The following is a 16,834-nucleotide window of genomic DNA, read 5'->3' on the forward strand; positions in this document are numbered from 1 at the left end:
TCCTCAGATCTCAGCCTCCTGAGTCGCTAAAATTACAGGAATGAGCCACTGGCACCCGGTCCATCTTATTTTTTTCCACTCAGGGTCTGGACGCTGTCCCCTGAGCTTCTTTTGCTCAAAGTAGTGCTGTAAAACTTGGAGGCTCCCAGTTCAAAGCCAACCAAGGCAGACAAGTCCTCCAAACCCTACCTCTAGCTAACCAGAAAAAGGCTGGCCTGGAGGCCTGACTCAAGCAGTAGAGCACCATGCTAGAGCAAGAAAGTACAGGCAGAGCAGATGGGCTTCAAACCCCAGAACCAGCAGAAACACAGCAAACCGAGCTTCTGCAGAAGGCATGTGTAGAGATAAGAAAGAGGAAGAGAGGCTGGTGAAGAGAAATGTTTCCTCTGCCACAGTCACGCAGTCCTGCCCGAGATCCCCGGTGAGGAGCTGATCAGCTCGGCTGGGTTAGACACAGGGTCGGCTGGGGAAGGGCGGCTGCTGCTGCTGATCCTAAAGCCTCAGCGTCCACCTTCCGTCCAACGTTCACAGTCAGCCCTGCCTTCTCCTAACAACCGCATTTCATTCCACCTGCTTTCCACCTCCCTCCATGTCTGAAGAAGAAATTATATACGCTGATCTAAACTTCCGGAACCCGGGAAACACAGAGAAGATCCAGGAGTTTGACACAGTGGAGACAAAAGGTACGAATGTGGAGTTGGGAGTGTGTGGTACGGTGGGCCATGAAAACGAGACTTCCATCCTGGGGTTCAGTGAGTGGAGGGGGTCATTAGCCAATTTGAATGTTTAATTATGCCTCCCAAAGTGCTTCTAGCTCTTTTATTCAAACCCTGGCTTTGTGAAATCACACAACCACCAATCACTTGTAAGTGTTCTACTTTTGAATATTACGATCAAGGTAGAGGAAAGTGCTTTGAAATTGTACAGTGTCCACTTCTGTGGCTCACGATTACACGCTGTCCAGGAAAGCCATCTTTGAATATATTTTGTTATTTTATTTTCCACTTCATTTTGTAAGACAGAAAGAAGAGGGAGACTGGAAGATCTGAAGACAGACAGGGGACAGACAGAGATGGATAGAGAGATAGAGACTGAGGCCAAGAGAGAGAAAGAGCCAGAAAAAGACAAAGAAGTGGACAGACAGGGACAGAGAAAGACAGACAGACAGATGGACATAGGGACAGAGGCACACAAGGAGAGATGGACACAAAGAGACAGGGGGTCTGAGAAACAGAGGTAAAAGCCAAAGAGAGAGAGAGAGAGACAGACAGACAGACAGACAGACAGACGGACAGACAGACAGACGGACAGAGCAATGAAGAAAGAGGTCTGATATTTTTACTATCTGTAATTTTCTCTCCAGTGCTGATTTGAATTATCCAAAGGCTGCAAACCATGTGACTGTGTGTGTGTGATTGTGTGTGTTTGTGTGTGTGTGCGCATTGTACAATGCACCCCTGCGGCACACATGAACACATGCACATGCGTTTGCCAGTGTTTGCCACTGCTGGGCTTGAACTCAAGGCCAAGAGCTCTCACTTGAGTTTTTCTGCTCAAGGCTGGTGCTCTACTGCTCAAGCCACAGCTCCACTTCTATCATTTTTGCTGGTTCATGGGAAATAAAATGTCCATGGACCTTCCTGTCTGGGCTGGCTTTGTATCACGATCCTCAGATCTCAGCCTCCTGATTACAGGCATGAGCTACTGGTGCTTGGCCTAAAAGCCACTCTTGAATTTATCATTCTGACATAAGTTAAAATCTTGACTGTCTCATTCTTTTCAGTGAAGGTCATTTTCCTCCATCGAAAGAAATGAAGTTTCATAATCGTTTTTCAGTTTTCTCTGGTTACTGTGACTTCGGTATCAACTCTGAGGTCTAAGAAGGATTACCTGGTGGTTACTCTACCATGTTACTAGAACACAACTACTTCAGGCTATAGTAGCAATGAAAAGCAGCATCTGCTGTCTGTGGTTAGATTGGGGTGAGGTGCTGTCTCCGTGTTGTGTTGATTTGCATTTCTTTCATGGCCAGAGACGCTGAGCATGGCTTCCTGTCTCTGTGGACCATTCTTCTTTCCTCTCTTCTTTCCTCTCTTCTTGTTTACTTCCAGCTTGGCCAGAGGAGGCCTACGGCTTGAAGATCAGCCTTTCCCCTGCCTCATTCCACCTGCTTCTCTCTCTCCTTTGCTGCCAATTTAATTTACGTCACATTTAGCCCACTTATGAATGGGGCAGTTGTTTCTTTGAGGATTTGTTTTTTGGGGGATTTAATTTTTGGAGTTCTAAGTGCAGAGCATCTTGATCAGTGGATATCTTTTCCATGTGTTAGGGTGTCTAACGAAGTCTTTTACATGTTGCATCACAGGAAAGGAAGAAAAGCAAAATGAAGGAATGAATGACATTGTAGGAATGAATGGAACTGAACGCTGTTTTTCTCTTTGTGTTCCACAGCGCCTCCGGTGTCTTCCCATGTGTGGGTTGGAGCAGCTTTGGGTCTGGCTCTCCTCCTCCTTCTACTGCTCTTCATTGGACTAGGAATCTTGGGGGGCCTGAGTACGTATCACCCAGTTTTTGTGTGTGCTGCTGGTCCTGGGGCTTGACCTCAGGGCCTGGCACTGTCCCTGAGCTTTCTCACGTAAGACTAGCGCTCTACCACTTGAGCCGCAGCTCCACTCCCAGTTTCCTGGTGGTTCATTGGAGGGGAGAGTCTCAGGGACTTTCCTGCCCAGGCTGGCTTCCAACTGGGATCCTCAGATCTCAGCCTCCTGAGTGGCTGGGATGACAGGCGTGAGTCACGGCACCTGGCTCAGAGCCTAGCGTTCCTGCTCAGCTGTTAGTCCTCATAGTTGTCTTTCTACCACTAAAGCCATGTCTCCTTGTCCTCTTTTGGTCTTTTTTAGTATTCCTTGTAAAAAAAAAACAACTTTTGAGGTCATGATACTGAGGGTTTATAAGTGTCTTTTTTGATTGTCTCTCTCCTCTTAATTTGGAGTTTATAAAAAGCAACATGTCCAAGAAGAACATCAGACAAATGTGTTTCTACATCAAGTGGATAACTTCAATTGTTCTGAGAAGATCCAGAACGTCTCTATGGCCCTGCAAACCCTGGCCACCCGGCTGTGTCATGAGCTCCAGGAAAAAGAGCCAGGTAATTCTGCAGGGCCCTGAGGGCGGCTTATGAGACGGGGAAGGAAAGCTCACAGTCTTACCCCACACCTCACCACGTGCAGGCTGACGGGGCCTGTCCCTCAGCCTTTTAGTTCTAGGCTCCATGGAGCTCAACCAGCTGAGCCACAGCTGCACTTCCAGCCTGTGGATGATTCTGTGGACCTGAGAGTCTCACAGACCTTCCCGCCCGGGCTGGCTTTGAACCTTGAACCCCTCAGCTCAACCTCCTGAATAGCTGGAATTACAGACCTGAGCACCTGGCGCCCGGCTACACCCACTGATTAAGGAAGGAATGAAGCATAGTGCATGCATTGCTGACGGCTCCACATAGCTAAAAGACAATCCTAACATAGTTATAACTACACAACCCCAAAATGCCCAGGAACAATGTTTATGCAAGTGTATTAAGGCTGGACGCCAGTGGCGTATCGCTGTAATCCCAGCTACTCAGTAGGGTCAGATCTAAAGATTCCAGTTCAAAGCCAGCCTGGGCAGGAACATCCATGAGAGTATTATCTCCAATAAACCACTCAGAAAAATGGAACTGGCTCTGTAATTCAAGTGGTAGATCGCTCACCTTAAGTTGAAGAGCTCAGGGACAGTGCCCAGGCCCAGAGTTAAAGCCCCAGGACTGAAAAAAAAAGAGTATTAAGACTAGATGCATTATCTTTATTCTGCAGTTTTACTAAGGTTTAATTAGATCAAAGTCTCTAATCAGAATTTATATTTTAAAGTTTTTTTTTATATTACAATAAAAGTTGGGTAAAATCTCATTTTTTTATTAGGATTAGTAAATGTTAGACAGGAAAACACACTTCTCTATAGATGGTCTCAGCCAGTAAAAGCCGGGCGCTGGTGGCTCACACCTGTCATCCTAGCTACTGAAGAGCTTGAGTTCTGAGGATCCTGGTTCAAAGCCAACCCATGCAGGAAAGCCTGTGAAACTCTTCTCTCCAGTGAACCAGCAAAAAGCCAGAAGTTGAGTTGTGGTTCAAATGGGAGAGGATCAGCCTGGAGTGAACAAGCTAAGAAAGAGCAGGAGATCCTGAGTTCAAGCCCCAGAACCACACAAAATAAGATAAAATTATGACCTGAAGAAAACAGAGTGAACTTGGTCAATGTCTCATAGAGATGACAGGAAATATCAAGAGGGCTGAAGATCTATTCAATAAAAGGACGCTTTCCTTCCAGGGCACAAATGTAAACCTTGTCCACGATATTGGATATGGCAAGAAAATAGATGTTATCTTCTGTATCATAATTATGACACGTGGCAAAACAGCAAAAAGTCCTGTGCTCACCACAATGCCAGCCTGCTGAAGATTAACAACAAGGATGCACTGGTACGTCTCCCAGTCTCTCCTTCCATAAGAAAGGAAATCGCATTTCCTGTGATAGAGTAAGAAGAGTCTGCTAAGCACTGGTGGCTCACGACTGTGATCCATCTATCCAGGAGGCTGAGACCCAAGGACTGAGATTCAGAGCATCCTGTGCAGAAAGTCCATAAGACTCTGATTTCCAATGAACCACCAGAAAACTGGAGACGGTGCTGTGGCTCACGTGGTAGAGCGCCAGCCTTGAGAAAAAGCAGCTCAGGGTCAACTCCCAGGTCCTGAGTTCAAGATCCAGGAGTGAAAAGCTCTTTCATCCTTTCTAGAAGTAGGGAAATAATGTGTTGTGTCTTTCTCGTTGGAGATTGGTCACCTAGATCATGATAGTTACTGACTCCACAAAATATAGTCAAGTGAGAAATGAGAACAAATTATGAGTTCTATGGCTTACAAAATGACCTGTTCTGACTTCAGTGCATTGCTTTGCTTTCCTGTATATACTTTCATATTTCCTTCTCACTTTCCTTCTTCCCTCCCTCCCTCCCTCCCTCCCTCCCTCCCTCCCTCCCTCCCTCCCTCCGTCCGTCCCTCCCTCCCTCCCTCCCTCCCTCCCTCCCTTCCTTCCTTCCTTCCTTCCTTCCTTCCTTCCTTCCTTCCTTCCTTCCTTCCTTCCTTCCTATTTTGAAATCAATGTTTGAAAACAATAATTTGAAATGCAGACATATGTTCAGAGATAATTATATCTCTGAACAGTCAGTCCTGGGGCCTGAATTCAGGGTTGGGCACTGTCCTGAGCTTTTTCCCTCCATGATGACACTCCGCAGCTTGAGCCACAGCTCCACTTCTGGTTTCTGTGTGGTTTTTGGTGGTTCCCAGAGAAAAAGAGTTTCACGGGCCACACGCCGGTGGCTCATGCCTGTCATCCTAGCTACTCAGGAGGCTGACATCTGAGGATCGCGGTTCAAAGCCAGCCTGGGCAGGAAAGACTGTGAGACTCTTATCTCCAATAAACCACTAGAAAACCAAAAGTGGCACTGTGTCTCAAGTGGTAGAGTGCTCACTTTTAGCTCAGGAGTGGAGGGGCAGCGCCCAGGCCCAGAGTTCAAGCCCTGCAACCAACCAAAAAAAAAAAAAAAAGAGTCTCATGGATGTTCCCACCCAGGCTAGCTTTGAATAGAGATGCTCAGATCTCAGACTCCAGAGGAGCTAGAATTACAGGTGTGAATCACTAGTACCAGCCAGAGATAACTTTGTGCACAGAGGATCTTTGTTTCTTAGGAGTTTGTAAAGTCCATACAATTATTTGGCTATTGGCTTGGAGCATCTCCTAGATATTATCAAACAAACTCTATGACAGTGGATCAGAGTGTTGCTTCTTCTATTTGGTAAGTTTCTATTTTTTCTCTTATTGTTTTAAGTCCATTTTTTAAGCTATGTTTTCCGCAGGACGATTGTGAAAAACCCTGAAACATACCTGCCGTGTCAGGACTCTGTAATAGTGTTAATATTGCATAAAATGTTCCCATAGCCAGGGGCTGGTGGTCACGCCTGTAACCCCAGCTACTCAGGAAGCTGAGGATTACGGTTCAAACCAGAAGTGATATAAAAGTCCATGAGACACTCATCTCCAATTAACTACCACAAAAATGCTACAAGCGGAGCCGAGGCTCAAGTGTTGGAGCTCTAGCCTTTAGCAAAAGTCCTGCTATACTGTCCAGGCCCCAACTTCAACACCCAGTACCAAATGCACACTTAGCAATCACAGATGCCCTGATTTTGTCTTCATCATGCCGACTTTTTTTTCTTTCTATGGCTTTCTCGGGGCTTGGCCCCAGGGCCTGGGAGCTGTCCTAGGCTTTTTATCTCCAGGCTAGCGCTCTACCACAGGAGCCACGTCTGACTTCTTGGCTTGATTTCATTAGATTTACAAGTCTCATGGCCTCTGCTGCTGGGTGACTTTGAACCCAGGTCCTCAGGTCTCAGTTCCCTGAGTAACACAAAGCTCAGGACGGCGCCATCCTAAGAGTCAGCGTCCATCTGTGAAAATGGAAACAGAGAACGTGGGGGGGGGACATGAGGGGAAGGATGAGGGGTGAGATGATCCGCATGCATGGCGTCAGAGCCTGACAGGCTGAAGGGAAATCCCCTGCACAACCAAGGATCGTATTTTCCTTAGGAAATGCTGACTGTCGGCGCCATACTGTCAGGTAGCACAGGTCATGTGTGTGTGTCTATTCCAAATATGTGAGCTATTAAGTACTTTCCTGCTTTTCCTCTTCAGGTTGAAGAACAAGCCCAGTGCCTTAAATGGAATGTATTGTGCATATATGACACCACACAGGCACATTGCTTATGATAATTGTTTGGTACACAGAAATGCAATTTGTGAAAAAATGGCTCGTTCAGTGCGTGTAGAAAGTGTGCTAGGTTAAAGTTCAAGATGAAAGGCTGTACTTGGTAAAGAAGTCCTTGGTTTGAGATGCTGTCCTGCACTGGGAAGGATCTAGATGTCAGCGTGTGTCTCCTGGATCACACAAATGGAATAAAAAAATGATGACCAGATTTCTGCCTCTCTGCACATTTGGATCTTGTGGTATTTATCTTGCTCCTCATCTGCTGAGGGTAAGAAGCTAACTCCTTGCCAGGCACCAGTGGCTCACTCCTGTCATCCCAGCTACTCAGGAGGCTGAGATGTGAGGGTGAAGTACCAGGTCAGTCCCAGTGGGACAGGTGGTGAGGATCTGATGTCCAATGAACCAGCAAACAGGAGCTCAGGAGCTAGGCCCTGAGTTCAAGCCCCAGGACCTGCACATAGAAAAGCAAGTCAGTCATGGCTGAACCTTGAACAACAGTGTATACTCTGTTCAGCATCAGGACAGCATTTCTTCTGAAATCTAGAATGTATTGCACTGTATTTATTGTCGGTGGCCATGGGGCATGAACTCAGGGCCTGGGCGCTGTCCCTGAGCTCTGTCACTCACGGCTGGCACTCTGCCACATTGAGCCACAGCTCCACTTCTGATCTGAGGTGGTTCATGGGAGATCAGAGTGTCATGGACTTTCCTGTCCAGGCTGGCCTCCAACTATGATCCTCAGACCTCAGCCTCCTGAGAGGCTGGGATGTCAGGCGTGAGTCACTGCACTTGACTCAGACCCTAGTGCTCCTGTGGGCTCTGTTTCTTCACAGTTGGTGTTCTACCACGTCAGCCGGGCCTCGGGTACCCCTTGGGTCTTTTTTAGTATTCCTTGAACCAAACAGCTTTGATGGTCATGACGTTGATGGCTTACAAGTGTCTCTGGGATTCTCTCTCTCTCTGTCTTGATTTGAGTTTATAAGCAGCAAAATTTCCAAGAAGAACTTCAGAGAAATGTGTGCCGACACCAAATGGGCAAACGAGATCGTTCAGAGAAGATCCAGAACCTCTGTCCTATGGCAAACACCGCCACCCAGTGTTATCTCCAAAGAACCACCGGAAAATGAGAAATGGAGCTGTGACCCAACGTGGTGGAGCGCTAGCCTTGAGCCAAAGAGCTCAGGAACAGCGCCCGAGCCCTGAGGTCAGGACACAGACCAGCACACACACACACACACACACAGACACACACACACAGACACACACACACACACACACAGACACACACACACACACACAGAATCTCAATATCCTTATTCTATCAAGTCACTAACAGTATCCTAATTATAGAGATTTCTTTTCTTAGTATGCTTTTCCCAGGGCTTGAACTCAGGACACAGGTGTAGTCCTGAGCTCAAGGCTAGTGCTCTACCACTTGAGCCACAGGTCCACTTCTACCTTTTTTGCTTGATTTAATTATTCATGAAAGTCTCATAGCCTTTTCCATCTGGGTGACTTTGTTTTTGTTGTTGTTGTTTTTGTGGTTGTTGTTTTGTGTCAGTCGTGGAACTTGAACTCTGGTACTAGGCCCAGGCCCTGAGTTCTTCAGCTCAAGGCGAGCACTCTACCACTTGAGCCAAGGCACCAATTCTGCTTTTTTGTGGTTCATTGCACATAAGAGTCTCATGGAATTTCCTGCCTGGGCTGAATTGAACCATGATCCTCAGATCTCAGCCTCCTGAGCAGTTAGGATGACCGGTATGAGCCACTGGCGCCCAGCTCAAGGGGTGTCTCTTGATGGCACAATAGAGAAGGAGCTTGCTTTTTGATTCAACTAGGCAATCTATGAAGCTTAATTGGAGAGTGAAGTCCATTAACATTGACAGTGAGGTCTGAGAGGTAGTTGGTAGATCCACCTTCCTGGGGGCTGTACCAACTGGGTTCTAAGTATGATTCTTGGGTTCTCTATTTAGGGCTGTTTCTTGGCCTGTATCATGCTCTTCTCGGTTTTCTATGTGTAGGACATCTGTAAGTATCTTTTGTGGGGCTTGTTTAGTGGAGATATAGTGTTTCAAATTTTCTTTGCTGTGGAAGGCTTGTATTTGTCCTTTCATTATGAAGGATAGTTTAGCTGGGTACAGTATTTTTGGCTGATAGTTGTTTGTCTTTAGGATGTGGCATACATATTCCAGGCTCTTCTTGCTTTCATTGTCACTGCTGAGAAATTGAAATTAATTAATCTGATTGGTTTCCCTTTGTAAGTGATTGATTTTTTTTCTCCTTGACAACTTTAAGGATCTTTTCCTTGGTCTGAACTGATTGATCCTGTGTGGATTACAATTTGACAGTGAGATGTATTGTTCTGGTCTGGTCTATTTGGGGCTCTAAATGCTTTTTATATATGAATGGACCTATCTTTTTGCAAGTTTGGGAAGTTCTCTGCTAAGATCCTGTTAAATACAAATCCTAGACCTTTAACTTCTATCTCTAGGCCCTCCTCTACACCCATTAGCCTTAAATTAGGCCTTCTGATGGTATTTCTAAAAATTGAATAGATATATCATATTTCTTGGGCGTGTCTTGAATACTTGTCTGTTCTTTCTCTATAATGTCTAAGTTGTCTTCAATCCCAGAGATTTGACCTTCTCCATGGTTTAACATCCTGTCAAGACTTTCTCCTTTTTTTTTTTCTTTCCTTCTAATTGGTCATATCTGATAGTTTAAAATTCTATGTTGGAGCTTTGTTTTAACTTTTGTATGGGCTTCTTTACCTCCTTATTTTGGTTTTCATTGTTTATTCTCACATCCCTTAACTGACTGGTTACGGTTTCATTGGACTCCCTTTCCTTCACTTGGGCTTCATTCAGCATTCCATTTGTGTCCTCCATGGATTCCTCCAGCCTTCTTCTTGTGGATTCCATGATTGCCTGATTATCATGAGTAGGAGATGAGATACCAAGACTTGACATTTTTCTTGTGTTTCTCTGGCTTGTTCTGCCCATTTGGGTATGAAGGCAAAACCAGTTCCAAGCTAGAACACTATTTGAAGGCAAGCATCAACCAGAGCCCTGTATTTGCACAGATTTTTTGATATAGTCAAAATGAGTACAGATAGAATCTAGTTCAACAGATAAAATTTAGTTTGATAATAAACAACTATGGATCAATGGACTAAGAAAATCAAAGAAGGAAACAGAAGAGCAGACATTAATAGGTTTATGGAGAATTGTGAGGAGAAAATAAGATTAGAGGAATGTGGGGAGGGAAAGGGAAAAAGGGTATGCAACCAAGGCCTAAATTCAGAGAGAGGAAAAGAATAGAAGGAAAGGAGAAGAGAGATAAAGAAAAAAGATAAAATGAAAAATAAAAATTTAAATGAAACACTTGAAATTATATAAGTATAAAGAAACAAAACTACAATTAAAGGAGTAAGGATAAAAGTTTGTGAACTGAGTAACTGATATCTGAATTAAGTATGCCTACAATGAAGATTAAGATCTAATCATTGCAGATGGGTATATATCTGGGAATGAACAAAACAACAACTAAGTAATGACAAAAAAACCCAGAAAAGACATGAAGAGAAAAGAGTAAAAACAGAATTAAGAAAAACACACACCTAAAATAAAATGATGCAAAAAACAAAAGAAATTTTATTTTAAAAATTAGGCAGGAAAAAAGAGTTTGATTTTTTTTGGGGGGAGGGCAGGAAATCTTGTGTGTCTGCTGTGTCCATAACCAGTGTCTTATGGAGTCTCTTTTTTGCTTCTGGTGTTTGCTTTTCCTGTGGCTTGATTAGTTTCTTAAATCAATTTGTTTAAGTAGGAAGAACAAAGCTCTGTCTTACCAGGGACTTTATTACCTTCCTCCCAGTTTAGTTCATTGGGAGGGAGAGCTGCTTGGGATATCACAAAAGAGGGAGATAGCTGGTTTCTCTAGCTTGGAGTTGCTGTGATGGGGCTAGGTTGTGGGTAGGGTTAAGGCTTGTCAGTACTCAGTAGCTGTTCTCTGAGGGGCTAGCTCCTGAGACACTCAAGAAGCCAAGCCTGGAGTCATTCTCAGGATTTATATTTAATGAGTTGCAATTGGTTTTCTTTTACCTCTCCTGCAACTGGGTCTGCTGCCTGTGCTTCAGTGGGGAGGGGCAGCCGCTGACTCTGTTTACCCAGTGAACAAAGTCACTTCTCCATGGGAAAGGCATCTTTCCCATTGGTGGAGCTCAGTCCTGCAGGTCTAATTCCTTTGACCTATTGAATGGCTCCTGTTATCTTCTTCCAAGGCCTGAGTTATGTGCTAGCTGCTCTGGCCAGGTCTTTATCAAAAATGGAGTTCTTCTCCAGTGGTGGGGGAGGGGCTACCTTCCCACCGCTGCTCCATGAGGACTGAGGATGTACTCATGCCTTTCCTGTGGTTTCCAGGATGTCCATGGTGTAGGACTGTTTGTGGTCAGCAGAATGAAAATTTCTGTTCCTTGGCAGCTCTTGCTGGGCTGGCAGTGAGTAGAATCTGCTCAAACACAGCCTCTGGTGCCTTCATTCTGGGCTCTGTCGATATGGTGGCCACAGGTGCCGCCAACACCGTGGACACCCATGAGTGCTCAAATTGGTCTCTTTCACCACGCTGCCTGAATTTTTCCTCTCTGGCCAGACTCTCTGTACTATACTGGCATACTTGGTGTCACTCTCCAGCCTTGGACTTTTCACTGGAAGACTGAAACTACTTCCTATGTGAGAGCTTGTTTAGCCACTAGCTTCTCCTCCACCATCTTCCTCCAGACTCTCTACATTCTTTTTTTTTTTTTTTTGCTGGAGCTGGGTCTTGAACTCAGGGCTTGAGATCTGACTATGAAGGCTAGTTCTCTATCACTTGAGCCACATCATCACTTCTGACTTTTTCTATTTATGTGTGGTACTGAGGAATCATATCCAGGGCTTCATGAATCCTAGGCAAGCACTCTATCTCTAAACCACATTCCCAGCCATGATTATTAGCTTTATCAGTCTTTTCATTCAACAATCTGTGTTCTTTATTAGAGATGCTAACGGTAAAGGGCTTGCCTTGAGCAAAAGAGCTCAGGAACAGTGTTAGGTCCTGAATTGAAGCCCCCAAACAAGAACAACAACAAAATGAGGGGAGACATTGTCAAAAAATATGTACACATTACCCGACTTACGTAATTGTAACCCCTCTATGCATCACCTTATTATAATAATTTAAAATATTTAATAAGCAAGTGAGAAATCTACCACATTTCTGCGTATCAGCAATGAAAAATTGGAAAACAAATTTAAAGTGCAATACTTCTTGAACAGAAGGGATGGCTCACATGGTTCAGCTCCAGCCTTGAGTACAAGGATCAACTGAGGGCACAAGGCTCTCAGATCAAACCCCAGGACCAGCACACACACACACACACATGTGCACACACACACACACATGCACACACACACACATACACACATGCCCACATACACACACGGGGTAGGTGGAAGATATTCTCCAAATCCAGGGCAGACCTTATGTTATAGCAGGTAAGTCCATGAATCTCTTATCTCCAATTAACTACTCAGCAGCTAGAAGTGGAGCTGGGGTTCAAATGGTGGAGGTCTAGCCTTTCACACAAAGGCTCAGGGACAGCCTCCTGGGGTGCAATTCCTAGGAAACACATACACACGCCCCAATAAAATACCACCACCACAAGCACCAGGCACTAATTTGTGAGCTAGGAGCTGGTGGTTCATGCCTGCGATCCTACCTCCGCAGAAGGCTGAAACGTGGAGGGTCCCTATGCAAAGCAAACTGAGTCAGAGAAGTTCTCCAAACTCTACCCCTAGCTAACCAGCCAAAGGCTGGACTGGAGTCCTGACTCAAATCCAGTAGAAAAGCAGCCTTGATCAAGAATGTGGAGCAAGAGTGGGTGGCTTTGAATTGAAACCCCAGTAAAAAAAAAAAAAAAAAAAAAAAAAAAAAAACAAAAAACCCTGGATCCTGCAATTGTCATTATGAAGTGATAAGAAAGAGGAAGAGAGGCTGGTGAAGAGAAATGTTTCCTAGGCCACAGTCACGCAGTCCTGCCTGAGATCCCCAATGAGCAGTTTATCAGCTTTGCTGTTTAGCAACATTCAGGCTGGTGAAACGAGACTTCTGCTAATGATCACCAAGAGTCCACTTCCACATTCTGTCCAGCGTTCAACGCTCAGCTCTCCCTTCCACCAACAGCATTTCATTCCACCTGCTTTCCATGTTCCTCCATGTCTGAAAAAATCACTTCTGCTGGTCTAATCTTCCATGACTCCAAATCTTCCATGACTCCAGGAAGAGAGAGAAGTTCCCAGAGTTTGACAACATGGAGACAAAAGGTAAGCCTGTGGAACTCTGAGAGTGTGGCCAGGTGGGGACGGAAAAGGAGACGTACATCTTGGGACACACCGAGTGGATAAGTTCTTATTCAATTCGAATCATTAATGACCTCCCCAAATGCTCCTAATGTTTCTTGTAAGCCTGGCTTTGTGAAATTGCACAACGATCCACCATTTATTAATGTTCTACTTCTGAGTATTACAATCAAGATACATGGTAGAGTTTTGAAATTATACAAAGTGTTTCATTTCTGTGGCAAACATGGTAGGTTGTCCAGGAAAGCCATCCTTCAATGTATTTCGTTCTTTTACTTTTCATTTTATTTGTGTAAGAGAGGAACAAGTAGGATTCTAGAAACAAGAGACAGAGGCAGAGATACAGACAAAGATGGACAGAGAGACAGAAACTGAGGCAGAGAGAGACACAGAGACAGAAAAAGGCAGACAGTATAGACAGGAACAGAGGAGAGACAGAGGGAAATACAGACAGAGACATCCAAAGAGAGATGGACAGAGGGTTTCAGAGGCAGACAGACAGAGGGACAGAGACAGAGAGACAGGGACAAAGAGATGCAGAGAGATGTGACATTTTAGCCCCTGCAGTGTTCTGTGCAGTGCTGATTCACGTTACTCATGCATGTCAGTACCGGGGCTTGTATGCAAGCGATAGTACTCTCGCTTGAGATTTGCTCGAGGCTGGCGCTCTACCACTGGATCCACAGCTCCATCTCCACCATTTTGCTGGTTCATTGGAAATACAAAGTCTCATGAACCTTCCTGTCCGGCTGGCTCTGTATCACCATCCTCAGATCTCAGCCTCCGGCATCAGCTACCGGTGCCTGGTCTGAAGCAACTCCTGCATCTCTAATTTCAACATAAGCTAAAATCTTGACCCTGTTCTCTTCAGAGAAGGTCATTTTCCTCCATCTGAAGATATTAAAGGTCCAGTGTTTATTGTTCAGTTCTCTCTAGTTATACTCAATTCGGCATCAGCTGTGGTATGAGGTGGAGCTCCTCTGTTTCAGTCCTGCGGTTAGACTGTCATGTTTTAAATTAGAAGACATTTATTTGAAATAGCTGTTATATCCACATGGATGAGAGCTCATATCCTGTAATGATTTAAGAATAAGTCATCTTGGGCTGGGCAGGTGGCTCAGGGGTAGAGTGCTCACCTAGGTTCAATTCCTCAGTACCACATAAACAGAAAAAGCTAGAAGTGGAGCTGTGGCTCAAAAGATAGAGCACTAGCTTTGAGTAAAAGAAGCTCAGGGACAGCAACCAAGCTCTGAGTTCAAGACCCAGGACTTGAAAGTAGAAGAAAAGTTCACCGGGTGCCAGTGTCTCATGCCTGTAATTTAGTGACTCAGGAGGCTGAAATCTGAGGATCATGGTTCTCAGCCAACTTAGGGCAGCAAAGTCTGGGAGACTCATGTCCAGTGAACCACCCGAAGGCTGCAGGTAGAGCTGAGACTCCAGAGGGAGAAGACCAGCACTAAGCACAGAACTGTTGGGGACAGCACTGGTCTGGAGTTCAAGCCCGAGCACTGGCACAAAACCAGCCAAGCAACAAAGCGAAACAGAAGCGTGAGCGCCAGGCTTCCGGTGCTTTTGTTTCCTTCCTCATTCTTTGTGGTCAGGCTCAGTACTGAACTCAGGGCCTGGGCGCTGTCCCTGAGCTCGGAGCTCAAGGCCGGCGCCCTGCCGCGTTAGCCACAGCGCCACTTCTGTTTTTTTCTTGTGGTTCATTGCAGATAAGAGGCTCATGGTCTTTCCTGCCCAGGCTGGCTTTGAACCATGATCCTCAGTTCTCAGCCTCTTGAATGGCTGGGATTAAAGACGTGAAGAGCTAAGTCCTGGCTGCTTTCTTTACTCCTGTATCTTTCAGGAGTTGTACAAAGGGTTTCAATTCACCAGGTCATTTTATGAGCACAATGCATTTTTTTTGTTTGTTTGTTTTTTATTTATTTATTTTTATTATTTTATTTTATTTGAGAACATACTGTACAGAGGAGCTACAATTACATGGGCAGGATAATGCATACATTTCTTACCAAGCATTGCAGCCTCCTCCTTTGTTTACCCTTCACCTCCCTTCCCAGCCTCCCCCCTCCCCCCACCCAATTTTACCCCCCTCCCCCCCCCCCCACCGACTTTGTAAAGCTGGTTTTGACATGACATTTTATACTTCTCATTGTTGCAACAGGTCCACCTGAATCCTTAAACGACTTGTTTGCCCCCATCTCCTCCACATGTTATACTGACATCAAATATAGTGAAAGTGGGGGTTACACTGTGGGGGAGGGACATACAAAGCAACAAAGAAATAATCTTATAAATGCGTTAGAAACACATGCATGAAAGAAACGAAAACATTAAAATACATATTTAAGGGTTCATTTTCCTAACATCACATTATCTGACCTTTTCTGCTTGACTCATACCTATACTAGATATTGCAAATAAGGGAAACCATGGGACCTATGCTTCTTTGGGCCTGGCTTACTTCACTTAATATAATTTTTTCCAAACCTTTCCATTTCCTAACAAATGGGGAAATGTCATTCTTTCTGATGGAGGCATAGAATTCCAAGCACAATGCATATTGGCCAGGGATTTATTTTTCGTGTCTCAGAGTGGGTAATAAATTAAATTCTTTTACAGGTTGCATAGCAGGAAAAAAATGAAAGGGGAAATGGAGGAGTGAATGGCCTTGTACGGATGAGTGGAAGGGAACGCCGTTTTGAGAACGTTGTTGCTTTTGTGTTCCACAGCGAATCGGGCTGCTCCTTCCCACGTGTGGGTTAGAACCGCTTTGCGTGCGACTCTCCTACTCCTCCTACTGCTCTTCATTGGACTGAGAATCTTGTGGATCATGAGTATGTATCACCCCTTTTGTCTATGCTACTGGGTCTGGGGCTTGAACTCAGGACCTGGGCACTGTCTCTGAGCTTCCCACTCAAGACTGGCCCTCTACTGCTTGAGCCACAGCTCCACTTCTGACTTTTTGCTGTTTTGTTGGAAATGAGAGTCTCAGGGACTTTCCTTCCCAGGCTGGCTTCCAACTGTGATCCTCAGATCTCAGCCTCCTGAGCGGCTGGGATGACAGGCGGGAGCCACTGTTCCCAGGCTCAGACCCTAGTGCTCCTGCCCAGCTGTTTGTCCTCACAGTTGGTGTTCTACCACGTGAGCCATGCCTCCTGCTCCCCTTGGGTGTTTTTTAGGATTCCTTGTACAAAACAACACTTAAGTCTATGATAGTGAAGGTTTTCATGTGTCTCTTTAAATTCTCTTTCTCTCTGTCTGAATTTGAGTTTATAAACAGCAAAATGTCCAAGAAGAACTTCAGAAAAACATGTGCCTACACCAAATGGGGAATGTCAATAGTTCTGAGAAGATCCAGAACCTCAATGAGAAGATCAAGAACCTCAATGAGAAGATCCAGAACCTCTCAATTGCATTGCAAACCCTGGCCACCAGGCTGTGTCGTGAGCTACAGGAAAAAGAGCCATGTAATTCTGTATTATGCTGAGGGCTGCTTATGAGACCAGGAACTAAAGCTACTGTGTGTGTGTGTATGTGTGCGTGTGTGTGTGTGTGTGTGTGTGTGTGTGTGTGTGTGTGT

At 45.1% G+C, this 16,834-nt stretch overlaps 1 protein-coding gene and 1 long non-coding RNA gene across 3 annotated transcripts; both read left to right on the forward strand.

The window, feature by feature from the left end:
- Window positions 1-447: 447 nt before the first annotated feature.
- Window positions 448-7,009, forward strand: LOC138820140 (C-type lectin domain family 12 member A-like). Of its 2 annotated transcripts, XM_070011853.1 has the most exons (6): window positions 448-683; window positions 2,452-2,553; window positions 2,993-3,148; window positions 4,360-4,511; window positions 5,778-5,884; window positions 6,781-7,009. In XM_070011853.1, the coding sequence occupies exons 1-6, from the start codon at window positions 590-592 to the stop codon at window positions 6,929-6,931; spliced, it is 762 nt and encodes a 253-aa protein (XP_069867954.1). In that variant the 5' UTR covers window positions 448-589; the 3' UTR covers window positions 6,932-7,009. The 2 variants fall into 2 exon arrangements, with proteins under 2 accessions (XP_069867954.1, XP_069867955.1); XM_070011854.1 differs by lacking the exon at window positions 5,778-5,884.
- A 5,805-nt stretch (window positions 7,010-12,814) lies between these two features.
- Window positions 12,815-16,620, forward strand: LOC138820142 (uncharacterized). The gene is made up of 3 exons (XR_011369730.1): window positions 12,815-13,212; window positions 15,984-16,088; window positions 16,524-16,620. It is a non-coding gene; the product is annotated as an uncharacterized lncRNA (long non-coding RNA).
- Window positions 16,621-16,834: the final 214 nt, after the last annotated feature.

The sequence above is a fragment of the Dipodomys merriami genome, unplaced genomic scaffold (assembly GCF_024711535.1).
Source record: "Dipodomys merriami isolate MVZ:Mamm:240054 unplaced genomic scaffold, mDipMer1.0.p SCAF_84, whole genome shotgun sequence".
NCBI lineage: Eukaryota > Metazoa > Chordata > Mammalia > Rodentia > Heteromyidae > Dipodomys > Dipodomys merriami.

Bases quoted from the DNA above. Each gene is read 5' to 3' on its own strand.
- LOC138820140 (XM_070011853.1), top strand. From the start codon at position 590: ATGTCTGAAGAAGAAATTATATACGCTGATCTAAACTTCCGGAACCCG. The intron at 684-2,451 runs GTACGAATGTGG...TGTGTTCCACAG, and splicing joins TGACACAGTGGAGACAAAAG to CGCCTCCGGTGTCTTCCCAT. The intron at 2,554-2,992 runs GTACGTATCACC...CTTAATTTGGAG, and splicing joins AGGAATCTTGGGGGGCCTGA to TTTATAAAAAGCAACATGTC.